Source organism: Ambystoma mexicanum, chromosome 5q, assembly GCF_040938575.1.
Source record: "Ambystoma mexicanum isolate Mex_15411 chromosome 5q, UKY_AmexF1_1, whole genome shotgun sequence".
Classification (NCBI taxonomy): domain Eukaryota; kingdom Metazoa; phylum Chordata; class Amphibia; order Caudata; family Ambystomatidae; genus Ambystoma; species Ambystoma mexicanum.
Window position 1 is genome coordinate 402,925,715 of NC_090933.1, and position 12,095 is coordinate 402,937,809.

The window sequence follows — 12,095 nt, forward strand, 5'->3', positions numbered from 1 at the left end:
GGCAGAGGACCCAAGGAGTCTGGCCGGAGAGTGAGAGGGGATCAGGGGGAAACAAGGAGCGGGCATCCCAATGAGAAGGATCTCTGTCGTACTGGCTTTAAGGCAGAGATCATTGGCAAAACACCATGCATGAATAGCTGTCAGGCAGTCGGGTATGAGGGATGAGGAGGTAGGGGAAGGCAGCTTGAGGTAGGGGGTGTCGTCTGCGTAACACTGGAAATGAGGGGAGAAAGAAGAGGTCAGGTGGGCTAGTGGGGCCAGGTAGATGTTGAAGAGTCATGGCGATAGGATAGAGCCCTGAGGGATGCCACAGGTAGAGTGAGGTGGAGGAGGGAAAATAATCCATTAGCACTTGGGGAGGTCTGTTGGAAATGAAGATCAGCCATGCCAGTGCCCTGTCTGTGATGCCTAGAGTATCATGGAGACGGTTTAGGAGGATGGAGTGGTTGACTGTGTCAAAAGCAGAAGAAAGATGGAGGAGGACCAGAACAGAGGGAGTGTTAGAGTCCAGGTTAGAGACTTTCATAGAGGGGACAACTCTAGAGATCTCATCTGGTGCAATGGGAAAGGGAGGAGAGTATTGGGGGGGGTGGGGGAGGGAGCTCGCCAAAGGAGGCGAGAAAAGGTGGGAGCAGATGGCAGAGCGGACAGGATGCCAAGAGTTTTGGAGGAAAAGTGAGCGGCAAGTGCAGGGCAGAGGGCCTTGGAGGGAGCAGGAGAGGAGACGACTGTGGTAGGATTGGCAAGTTCTTTGCAGATTTTAAAGAGTTCAGCTGTGTTATTGGTGGCTCCAGCGATGCAGGCTTGGACAGAAGCCCTCTTCTTGGAGCAGATGGAGAGTCGGTATTGCCTTTGGAGTAGGCGCAGGCCAGTTTGTCAAGGGATGAGCTAGATGTCTTCGCTCTGCGATTTTGCACTTGCGGTTCAAAGCGGCTACGTCAGAGTCCTACCAAGAGGCAGGCCTCACGCAGAGCCTTATGACATGGGCAAGGATGTCCAATGTGTTGGAGATGGAGAGATGGAGGTTAGTTAGGACAGAATCGGGAGAGTCCAATGAAGGGAGTGGAGCAGGGATGAAGGAGGAAGCAAATGCAGCGACTGACATGCTTCATTGGTTGAATGATGCAGGGGGAGACTGGCAGTGTGGGGGAAGGAGTCTGGAGACATGGGAGGTCAAGGAGGGAAGAGTGGAGAGAGTGGTAGGACCAGGAGAGAGGGTTAGTGAGAGGGTTGGAGAGAGGGATGTCAGAGGTCACAGAAGAGAACAGTGGCCACATCAGGGAGGTTGAGATGGATGTTGAAGTCCCCAAGGAATATACGTTTGGGGGGAGAGGGCAAGTTGGCACATTCAGAGAGGAAGAGGGAGGTAGGTCTGGGGGAGGGGTGGTCTTTAGATGGTAACGAAAGTAAGCGAGAAAGTAGGCGAGACAGACAGCCTGCAGAGTAGGCTTTCAAAGGAAGAGTAGGTTTGAGTGGTGATGATGGAGACAGGAACCCGCTCAGGGAAGATCAGAGCTACTCCACCACCAGACCGGGAGGGTCTGGGGTTGGACAGGATCTTGTAGCCCTCAGGAAGAGTGTCAAAAGCATTGACGCAGTTGGCCTTGAACCATGTCTCCGTGAGGGCCCAGCATATCTGAGATTTGTATTCTGCGGTCAGAAGAGAATAACAGGAGCTGGCTTTCCAGCAGTTCGAGATTGCTCTGGGCTGTTCTTCATTGCATGGAACTTTCCAAGCCCTTACTCTTACGTCCCGTCCCCTTTCCTCCCTCCTGTATGGGCGTCCCTTCCAAGGGACGTGAGACAGAACCTTTTTCACCAGAAAAAAACATCTTCCCCTTTAAATTTAGAGGCACGTGGGGGTGCGACCCAGGGAGCATGCAGTGCCCTGACTCCGCCGCCACACTCCAGTCCCCTTTTCCGTGACGGGAATGGGCTGAATTCACCAGTGCTCCTGGGGTTTGACTTCGACAATGTAATTCCATGCGCGGATTCTTTTTGTCTTTCTCATCATTCAGGTACTTGGTCCTCAGGCATCACACTTCTCCCTGGCACATGTCGATTTCCACAGTGTTCAGCAGGTGTCCATCCTGCAACAGGCTCTTCCCAACATCAGACCCCCACACCCTCTGCCTACGTTGCCCTGTACCCGACACGGCTGGCAAGCTTGTTCAGTGTGCGACACCCTGTCATCGAAATCGCTGAAGAACAGTCTAGCCAGGTGGAGGGAGCTCTTTCAGAAGTCGCCTCCAGAGGACCTGAAGAACTTCGTGAAACATCGAACCAGGCCCAAGGTAGGGCCTCTTATTTTCCATCGCACCCCGCAAGGGAAACTTCTTCCCAAGCACTCGCCCGCGCGGGAGGGACCGCTCAGGTCCTTGTACCAGCATGTGCATCGAGGCTGCTTCAGCTACAGGCCGAGGGATCCTTGGATCCTCCCGGTGATGGTGTTGAGGTACCAGAAGGTTCTTGTACTGGATTTTCATCTGAGGGGCTCTGCCCTTCTACCGGCATTATGTCCGAGGAGCTACACCCTACTAACGGCAATACTTCCTAGGGGGCGCCTAAACGCAGCTCTATCGACCCCCGTGGTCAAGGGTGCCACACCTACCGGGTCTAGGCCAGAGGAGCAGGGTAGGCCTCGCGATCCACACTCGTCTTGGAGGAGGCTGGGCCCAGCGAGCCGAGCAACGCGACGCAGGCACGTGGCAGGCAGCTCGACAAAATGGCAGCTGTGTCAAATATGGGCACCCGTCCAACGCCATTCCAGGAGTTCGGCGAAGAACGAGTGTTACGGTGGGACTGGCCTCAACCAGGTACGTGGCCAACAGCCTATCCTTCATTTGCGCAGGGCAGGTTCCCTCTGCGTCCTTACGGGCAGGGTATGCAGCGTCTCCAGCAGGCCCCCACTACCATGTCGGTACCCCCTACCACCTCTCCGGCCTGCGAAGAAGGGTTCTTGGAGAGGTTCCTCAGGCTCATGAAATCCCCTCAGATGGGGGTTATCCTCAGGGACACCATTAAGGACGTGCTCCCGCGATGCTACTGCCACCACAGGCTCCTCCTCCAGCTCCTCAGCAGAATCCTCAGGCAGTTCTGCACCAGCCTCCGCCTCAGCCTACGGCTCCGGTCTCTGTACCCTAGCCTTTGGCTCCCGCTACTCCTCCACCTACACAGGATCCTCCTGACCCACAGTATACGGATGAGGATCCTGACACGCCATCCTCAGCCAGTGCCTTCCACGAATGCCTTGCAGTGCTGGCAGAGTACCTGGGCCTACCTCAGCCTGAGGTTGAGCAGCCGGCAGAGAGGGTTTCTGGCTGAAGTCCTCACACAACGCCCCTCTGACAAAACGGGAATTCCACTGCAGACCGATGTAGTTCCCCTGGCCAAAAAGGGTTGGCTCAAGCCCCACTCTGCCCAGCCGGTCATCGATGTCTGGGATACGCTCTTGCTATCAGCCCATCCTCAACCACACTACTCGGTGATTGCTGCGGCATCAGTATACTCCAAGCCTCAGTCAGGCAAGGAGAAGATCTTGGAGGCATACGGGAAGATGCTGTATTCCAACGCGTCCTTCCATCTTCGTCAGGCCAACGCTGATGCCATGCTAGCTGCCGCTATCCAAAGGTTCTGGCAGGTAATTGTAGACTTCCTCCCGGAACTCCCTACGCAGAGCCAATCATGTTTTAAGGCGGGATTGGCTGAGGCCAAGCTGGTGGCACAGGACCTCATGGAATCCACCGTGCCCCATATTGACACCTCTGGCCGTGGCATCTGTATCGCAACGGACATGAGGACAGCCTGCCTCCGGGCAACTAAATTCAACCCGGACGTCCAGGAACACATATTAGATCTGCTGTTTGGGGGGGGGGGGGGTGTCCTTCCACTCCTCCACGGACGATGAGCTGCTAGATCAGAAGAAAAACGGCTCACAAATGGCCAAGTCTTTGTCCATCTTCACAAAGACCACGCCCTAGACGTACACCCAGTCACAGCAGCGCTTCGACAGGGGGCGTACGCACAGATGGTTCCGCGGCTTCCAGGAACAGAGATCCATGCAGCCTGACCACTTGCGGTCTCTGAACCGGCGCAAACAACAAAAAGGGGGGGGCGGAGTAAGGACTTTTTCCAGTCCCCCTCTTCCGCGACAGCCTCTGAGGGAAAGAAGGCATGACACCCCCCTCCAGTGGGGGGCAGACTTGCTCTCATGCACATTTCTGGCACCAGAATTTCGCAGCCCCCTGGATCCTGTCCTTAGGATCCACAGGGATCCGCCTACCCATCCCAGCCTCTCCTCCCTCCCTCCCTCCTCTCCACTACCTCAAGTAGGGACAGAAACTCTTCTGGCGGAGATCTGCTTGCTCGTAGAGAGCCAGGCAGTGGAGGAAGTACCAGCCTTCCAGCGAGGCTTGGGCTTATATTCCAGGATTTTCACCATTCAGAAGAACCACCAGGCGGGCCTGAGTTGTGCTGGCCCTTTCCACCCTCAATCTCTTCTTACCCCTGCAAAAATTCAAGATGGTTATGCCAGCTTTTTTAGCGGAAACATTGTGCAAGGGAGACTGGATGTGCTCCCTGGATCTGAAGGACACGTACCGATTTGGCAGCCCCATCGTTCTTTCCTTCAGTTCAGGATCATGAGCTACCATTTTCGATACAAGGTCCTTCCTTTTGGCCTCAGCTCGTCCACCAGGGTCTTTACCAGGCTCATGAATACAGTGGCTGCCCTCCTCAGAGCACAGGGCCTCCACATCTATCCATACCTCGATGATGGGCTCGTCAGGGCTACATCTCCGGAATCGGTTCACCACTCTTCCCATGCTTTTATGAACATGCTGCACGATCTGGGCTTCTCGCTCAATCTCAAGAAGTCGCAGCTGCAGCCCATGCAGATTCTGACATTCTTGGGCCTCATCTGGGACATGTGCTCCGAGAAGGTATTTCCGTCGGAGGACAAGATCTCGGCAATCAAGAGGGCCACTGCCCCCTTCCTCAGCAGAGAGGTGACCTTGGCTTGGTGGTACCAGCATCTCCTGGGTCTCTTGGTGGCGGTCCTATTAGCCGTCCCACACACGAGACTGAGGAGGATTCAGCTGCACTTCGCGGCCTCATGGAACCAGGAGCGGGGCTCCCAATCCGAGAGGATCAATGTTCCTCCCTCACTCTACCCGGACCTAACATGATTGTCCATGGACTGCAACCTACGGACGGCTAAGCCCTTTCGGCCACCCACCCTGCAGGCCACCATCACCACAGACTGCTCACTCGAGGGCTAGGGAGCCACCCTGGACGATCTTTCGGTCCACGGCACCTGGACTCGACAGGAGCAGGAATACCACATCAATTGGTTAGAGCTGAACGCCATCTGGCTAGCGATCAACTTCTCAGGGGCAAGGTTGTCCTCATCCAGACAGACAACTGGACCAGCATGTACTACGTCAACAAGCAGGGAGGCACCAGATCCCCTCCTCTGTGCAGACTGGCAATCAGCATGTGGGAGTGGGCCCTGGAAAATGACATCTACCTCACGGCAGTCCACCTCCCGGGGGAAGCCAACCTGGTGGCGGACAGGCTCAGCAGGTTGGGAGCGGACAATTACGAGTGGCAGCTTAACAACCTCATTCAGGAGATGTTCAACAGGTGGGGTCATCCCCAGGTGGATCTCTTTGTCACCTCGCAAAACAAGAAGTGCCCTCAGTTCTCCTCCTGGCAGGTACAGGGTGATACATTTTCGCTTCAGTGGACCGGCATGAAGGCTTGCGCCTTTCCGCCCACTCCGCAGATTCACAGTGATTTGCAAGATCAAGGAGTCTCGCCAATTCAACATCATTCTAATAGCTCCATGGTGGCCGGCCAGGCCATGGTTTTTGGAGCTGCTCAGTCTCTCAGAGATGCCTTCGATTCACCTCCCGACGGGCCCAGCACATCATCTGGTGCAGCAGGGGGGGTAGGGTCATCCACCCTGTGCCACAGAAACTAGCCCTCACAGCGTGGTACCTGAGCAGGTAACGCTGCGGCAACTCAGCCTATCACAGGCTAATCTGGAAATCATACAGGGCTCAAGGAGCAAGGCTACCAGGCCCCAGTATGAAGGTAAATGGACCAGATTCTGCCACTGGGCAGACTTCAAGGAAATCGACCCGCTGGCATGTACAATGTGCTCTCCTTCTCAGCGCACCTTGCCCACTCTGGTGTGCAGGTTGACACCTGCCATACATACCTCGAAGCCACCGGTGCTTACAGGTATCTTCTCCAATCCTATCGTCAAACTTTTGACAGGGGTCGCAAGGCTCTACCCGCCCGTCAAGAGGCCCCACCCCGTGTCGGACCTCAACATAGTCTTGGGTGCCCTGGCGCACAAACCGTTTGAGCCAATGTCGTCCGCGGACATCCGGCTGGTCACCATCAAGACTGCATTACTAGTGAGCCTCACATCGCCTCGCAGAGTCAACGAAATACAGGCGCTGGTCGCCTCGGAACCATACACTAACTTTCACAGGGATAAAGTAGTCCTGTGGACACACCCGGCATTTCTGCCCAAGGTGCCGTTTGCTTTCCACTTGAATGAGGAAATAGTCCTTCCTACATTCTTTGCCAATCCCAAGGACGAAGCACAGAAAGTGCTGCCCTGCCTGGATTTTGGGTGTGCCCTGAAATTTTACTTGGACAGGCCCAAGGGCTTCCGCAAATCGGACGCCCTGTTTGTCACTTTCAGAGGCTCAAGACCAGGCTATCGGGCCTCCAAGGCTTCCATATCCCGCTGGATGGTCTCGGCCATCAAGGAAGCATACGAGGGCCAGCACAAGCCGCTTCCGGCCAACATGCATGCCCACGCAGTCAGGGCCAAGGCGACAGCCATCGCATTCCAGCGCCATGTCCCGTGGCATGTCATAAGCAGGGCAGCCACTTAGGACACTCTCCACGGCTTTCTGCAAGCTTTACTGTTTGGATGCTGGTTCTAGATCAGATGCGGCTTTCGGACAGGCGGTTCTCAGAAACCTATTTGCTTCAGGAGGGTCTCCTCTCCACCCTGGGGCTAAATTCAGTTAATAGCCCATGCAGTATGGAGGAAAGGGGACATGACGGAAGAGTAATTAGAAGTTAATCACCAGTCCCCTTTCCTCCATACTTCCCACCAACCTCACCCCTAATAATACTGGTGTCATTAGGAAATGTTAAATCTATTGCCGACACGTCAATGGGGACTGAGGTGTGGCACCGGAGGGCAAAGTCAGGGCAGCGCATGCTCCCTGGCCGCACGCCCGCGTGCCTCTAAATTTAAAGGGGAAGATTTTTTCTGGTGAAAAAGGTTCCGTCTCCCGTCCCTTAGAAGGGACGCCCATGCAGTATGGACGACGGGGGACTAAGGACTAAGAGTATGTTAGTCACTACGGTGAGTAAATTATAATTTCTCCTACCCTGTTTGGATTATACGCCTCAAAATGTAAATCATTTAAGCCATGATATCAAGCAAGTAAACATTGAAAATATTGTGCTTTGGATTTGAAGGATTCTGAAGGTGATACTCCTCTTCATGATGCCATTAGTAAGAAACGTGATGATATACTTGCTGTTCTGTTGGAAGCTGCAGCCGATGTCACTATCACAAACAACAATGGATTTAATGCTCTGCATCATGCAGCTTTAAGAGGAAACCCCAGGTAATTCTACTATTTTCTAATTTACATTGTGCCACAGACAAAGTACTGTAACAGAAATGTTTCCCGACCTCCTGTGCCCGGTTGTGTAATGTATGATGGTTTATGATTTTCCACGAACAGCTTGTGGGATTGGAGAGGCATGGTGTACTTGGGTTTACTCCAGTCTTTCAACTAGCAAACCGTGCATGCATCAAATGAGTAAACACAATATCAGAACCACTGACGAGAGTAGAGCATGCAAAGATAGGAAGATATTTAACAGGTGGATGTGGAATACTGATCTAAGGAAGGAGGCTCACATTACCAATTCTGAATCCCTAGACAACTGAGTTCTGAACAAAAGAGTAGGAGAGGGTCCCAAAGCAGGTCATGTGCTTTCTGAGACGCACGCTAGAGCCTTTTTATCAAGATGATACTCCTAGTAGGGTGTGAGGATGGTGGAGAAATCGGGGTGGTGATTTGAGGAATCGGACATGGTGGTGAGTTAGAAATCCAGCACAGTGAGTGGAAAAGCTGGTGGTTGGAGTGCATGGAGTCTGGAGAAATGGTGCTCTTATAGTGGATAATACGTCCTAGAAGAGCTGGAGCAGGAAGGCAGGGAGAAAGATGCGAATGGCTGACAGTCCTCTGATGCAGGCGACTGTGTCCCCCTCAACCCCACTGTCTGCTGTTAGACTCTTCATGTTGCCTCCTTTTCTGTGGAATTGATGCTTTGACATGCATAACTAACAAACGTGTTTGAAGGAAGGACCGGTAAATGTAGGTGATTCGGGCATCCGGTAGCATGGAAACGTGCACTTTGATGGGACGCTCTCATTTTGCTTTGGGAGGGGCATGTATTGTACAAAGGCTTAAGCTGTAGCTTTTGCTCGAGTCACCTGAAACCTTGACTCTTTGGTATTGGTACGCCAACACATTTTCCTTAGCGAGTCCTACCATGGCCGTGACCATTATGTGCCAACTAAAACACCTGGAGCCTTTCTGGTCGGGCTGCCACAAAGCTTCCCTTGTTTATCTGGGTAAGTAACCTTGCCCAGTTAGCTTTATTCACTTCACAAGGTGTAACTTTCATAGTTTGGCATCAGAGATACGTTTTATTAAAGGGCCCCTAGATGATGCTCTTGCTTTGGAAATCCCATGGGATTTCTACATATAAACTTTGCTTTGTATAGTTTGAAAGAATACAGGTGTTTGTGTGTGTGATTGGTTTTGCTCTGACTTGAATAGACTGCCTAGGATTTAAGGCGTAATGCACATCTGGTGTGTTTGCTCTGTAAGGTTTGGACATGGCAGCCCCCAATGATTGGGTGGTCGACAGACGTGTGAAAGGATGCATGATGGTGATTGGAAGCAGAGTTTACCCTCTGCATCAAATAGTGCTATTAGATAAGGGAATCTGCACTTTGCCTTTGCGAATCATTGGAGTGAGTCCAAAAGCACCCAAGAAAATAACCGCAGAGGACCATGAGGACTCTCTGCTGCGGCATCTGTCCAAGATCACACATTAAAGGCAATGTGCTGCTGGGATCGGTGGGTACCTTAACCAGTGGGAACTAACTGTAAAGCTGATGCTCACTTCCCACGGCCAGTTGGGCACAGCTGGTTAACAAGCCTCCAGGATCCTCTTCTTCCAGAAGACGTCTTGCTGCTTGGCCATGCTCCGCCTAGAACGAGAGGTGGAAGCTGTAGACAACCAGTGTTATTAATGGATGGCGCTGGAGGCCAACTGTTACAAAACGTTGTGAAACTCAAAGAACATTGAACAAAGACCCATGAGAACCCCAGCCTTACCTGACATGTGCTGCCAGATCACTGCCTGCACCACCCTTTAGCCAGATGCACATAGTCAGCTGCTGGACAGTTGCAACATACCCCAGGCTCGGGCCACCGGGTCTCCAGCCCAGCATGATCTCCAGTGGTTTCATAGTCCAGTTCTACACATAGAAGTAATCTTTTTCTCCCACTGGAAACAGAACACTGCCTCTGCTGTTGGTGGACTTTGACTTCATAAACATTGTCAAAGTTTGACAGCTTGTGGTTGATTCCCAAGAACCACAAGAGCTAATATTAAGTCGTTGTGCCATTAACATTGAACCCTATGAGACTTTCTTCTGCTTAGAATAAGCTTAGCCTTGGGACGCCATAGACCAGGGGGGTCTGCAAACTGTGGTTCTCCATATGTTTTGGACTATGGCACACATGATCTCTTACCATTGATTATGCTGGCCAGGGTTGATGGGAGTTGTAGTCCAAAACATCTGCAGAGCTTAAGATTGTAGCCCTTTGCCCTAGACCCCAACTAGTGATTGACCTTGGCTTACACTGATTCTAACTCGGAAGGCACTGCAAGAAATATTTGATCATATTTATAAGTTATTCACACTTCGTGTCTGACAGCTGGCCAGGTAATCCCAGACTATAGTTCTGGGTTGCAGGGGCATCTAAAACATTACCTGACGTTACGAAACGTTCCCAAACTCATCTTGGGGCCATCGCTCACTATGCTGCCACTAATTATGTTACTGTTTACACTGGAACATGCTCATTAACATGTTTTTTAATTATTTCCTTTTCCAGATTAGCATTCAGGTCTGATCCAGATCTTAATACTACATATGCACCCCTAGTCACACAACCACTGTCCTTTTAACACAACCCTCATATCTGTTCAACTTGTTTGTTTGGTCTGTCCCTTCTCCTGCTTCTCCTCTCTACCCTTTTACTATTGTTTCCATCAGCAAACTAGTGCCTGGTTACCCCTAGCGGTGCACAGCACAGAAACTTCAGACAAGGTGCCGTAACACTAATGCATTGGTGATTAGCCCAGCATAACTGCTTCATAACAGAAAATTTAAACTTCACTGTTTTACTTAACTGCAAAACAGATTTATTTTTACTAATATATTGTTTGGACATGCCCTTAATGAAACGTACCTTTAACCACCCTGTTACCCATTTGGAAGTTTAGCCTTTGCCGCTCCTTAGCATTTAGCACTATTAGAGTTCACTGGGCTCCAGGGAAACCCTATTATCTAATTGTGGGATGGTCTTTCTGCCACTCTAAACACACGACTGAGGACAACCAGACAACACCATGGTACTCCTATGCTTCCCAAGATCTGGACAGCACCTGTGACTGCCTGGGTTGCTAACCATTAGCAAGTGTTTCATTTGGTTCATGTTTGGAATTAAACATGCACTTCGTGATTTCTTTTTTGGGATGTTTTATTAAAACCTTTCACAATGTTTTATTACAAACAAGATCTACAAAAATGAAAAACAGAATAGCACATCAGAACCATAAGAAATACTAAAACGGCATCCAAACCATATGTGCAACTAAGAGATAAAAAAAGGTTAATTTAATTAAGTTAAAAAAGGAAAAAAGAAGAAAATAAACTGGCAGGCTAAATTTGATTTTTACATTTGTCAACATTCATCAAAGCACAGCAATATTTCAAATTCGGGTGAATCTCAACCAGTGGTAGCTAAAATTGCATTTATAAACCTCACTACTGCTAGAGATAACCAGCAAATATATGGTTCCAAGGGGAGCCTAGGTTACACAGCTCATCATGGTAAATGAAAGAACAAACATCGAGACAAGGCAAGCGTGAAACCCCTTTGCATGCCACATATATGTGCCTCCAAGTCTCCTTTAGTGGTAAAGACTAGTTGATCCTTACTTCACCAGGGGACTTTCAATTGGCAAGACAATGCTTTCAAAGTTCACAAGTAGTTGGGTGGATTTAAGGACGACCCTGTTGCTCATAACATTTTGTGGCAGCTGTACCTTTCCTCGTCATCTGTGTACAGGGATGTTTGGGTGGAACCGAGGTCATGGGGACCCTGCCGCTCCACTTAAGTTGTATACATGTCAATTTCACCACCACTGACACCTGTGGCGACATGGTCAAGTTGGTTCAAAGCTGTTTGGCACTGTCTGCATGTTTAGGTAAGGTTTCCAGTCTAGTCTGCCCGTGGAGATATTTCAACGCATGACACGTTTGTAGGTGGGATACTGTGTAAATCACGACATTGAGTGCCAATGTTTTTGTTCTGTGGATAGCTTTAGTTGCAATTCGGTGTCAGACCGCAGACTGACTGCTGCTAGTGCACTATGGCAACAGTACTCTTACCTCTGTCTCTCTGCAGGGAAAGACTGCAAAGATTCTTGAGGTTTGGGGCCTTGCGGGTACTGCAGGATCGAAGGAAGTGAACACCCATGTTTGGGACCACTGGTTACTGTAGCAGAGCTCTGCCATCGGAAGAGGCTTTTAAAGGTTGCTGCATCAGAGGGAGCTCACCTCTGGTCTTTGAGTGGACATCGTGCATGCTGGGAGATTTGTCCACTGCTTCCACAAAAGAATTGTTAGATCCTCCAATATTTCTGGGGAATTGGGGTGGAGGAGGGATCCCAGTCCCTATTCT

General features: G+C 50.9%; 1 protein-coding gene across 2 annotated transcripts in view; it reads left to right on the plus strand.

The window, feature by feature from the left end:
* Positions 1–12,095, plus strand: part of MIB1 (MIB E3 ubiquitin protein ligase 1) — an 863,979-nt gene that overhangs the window by 518,086 nt on the left and 333,798 nt on the right. For both annotated transcript variants that reach the window (XM_069620891.1, XM_069620890.1), the window contains exon 12: positions 7,513–7,664. In XM_069620891.1, coding sequence (XP_069476992.1) covers positions 7,513–7,664 — 152 coding nt within the window. The remainder of the gene's footprint in view (positions 1–7,512; positions 7,665–12,095) is intronic.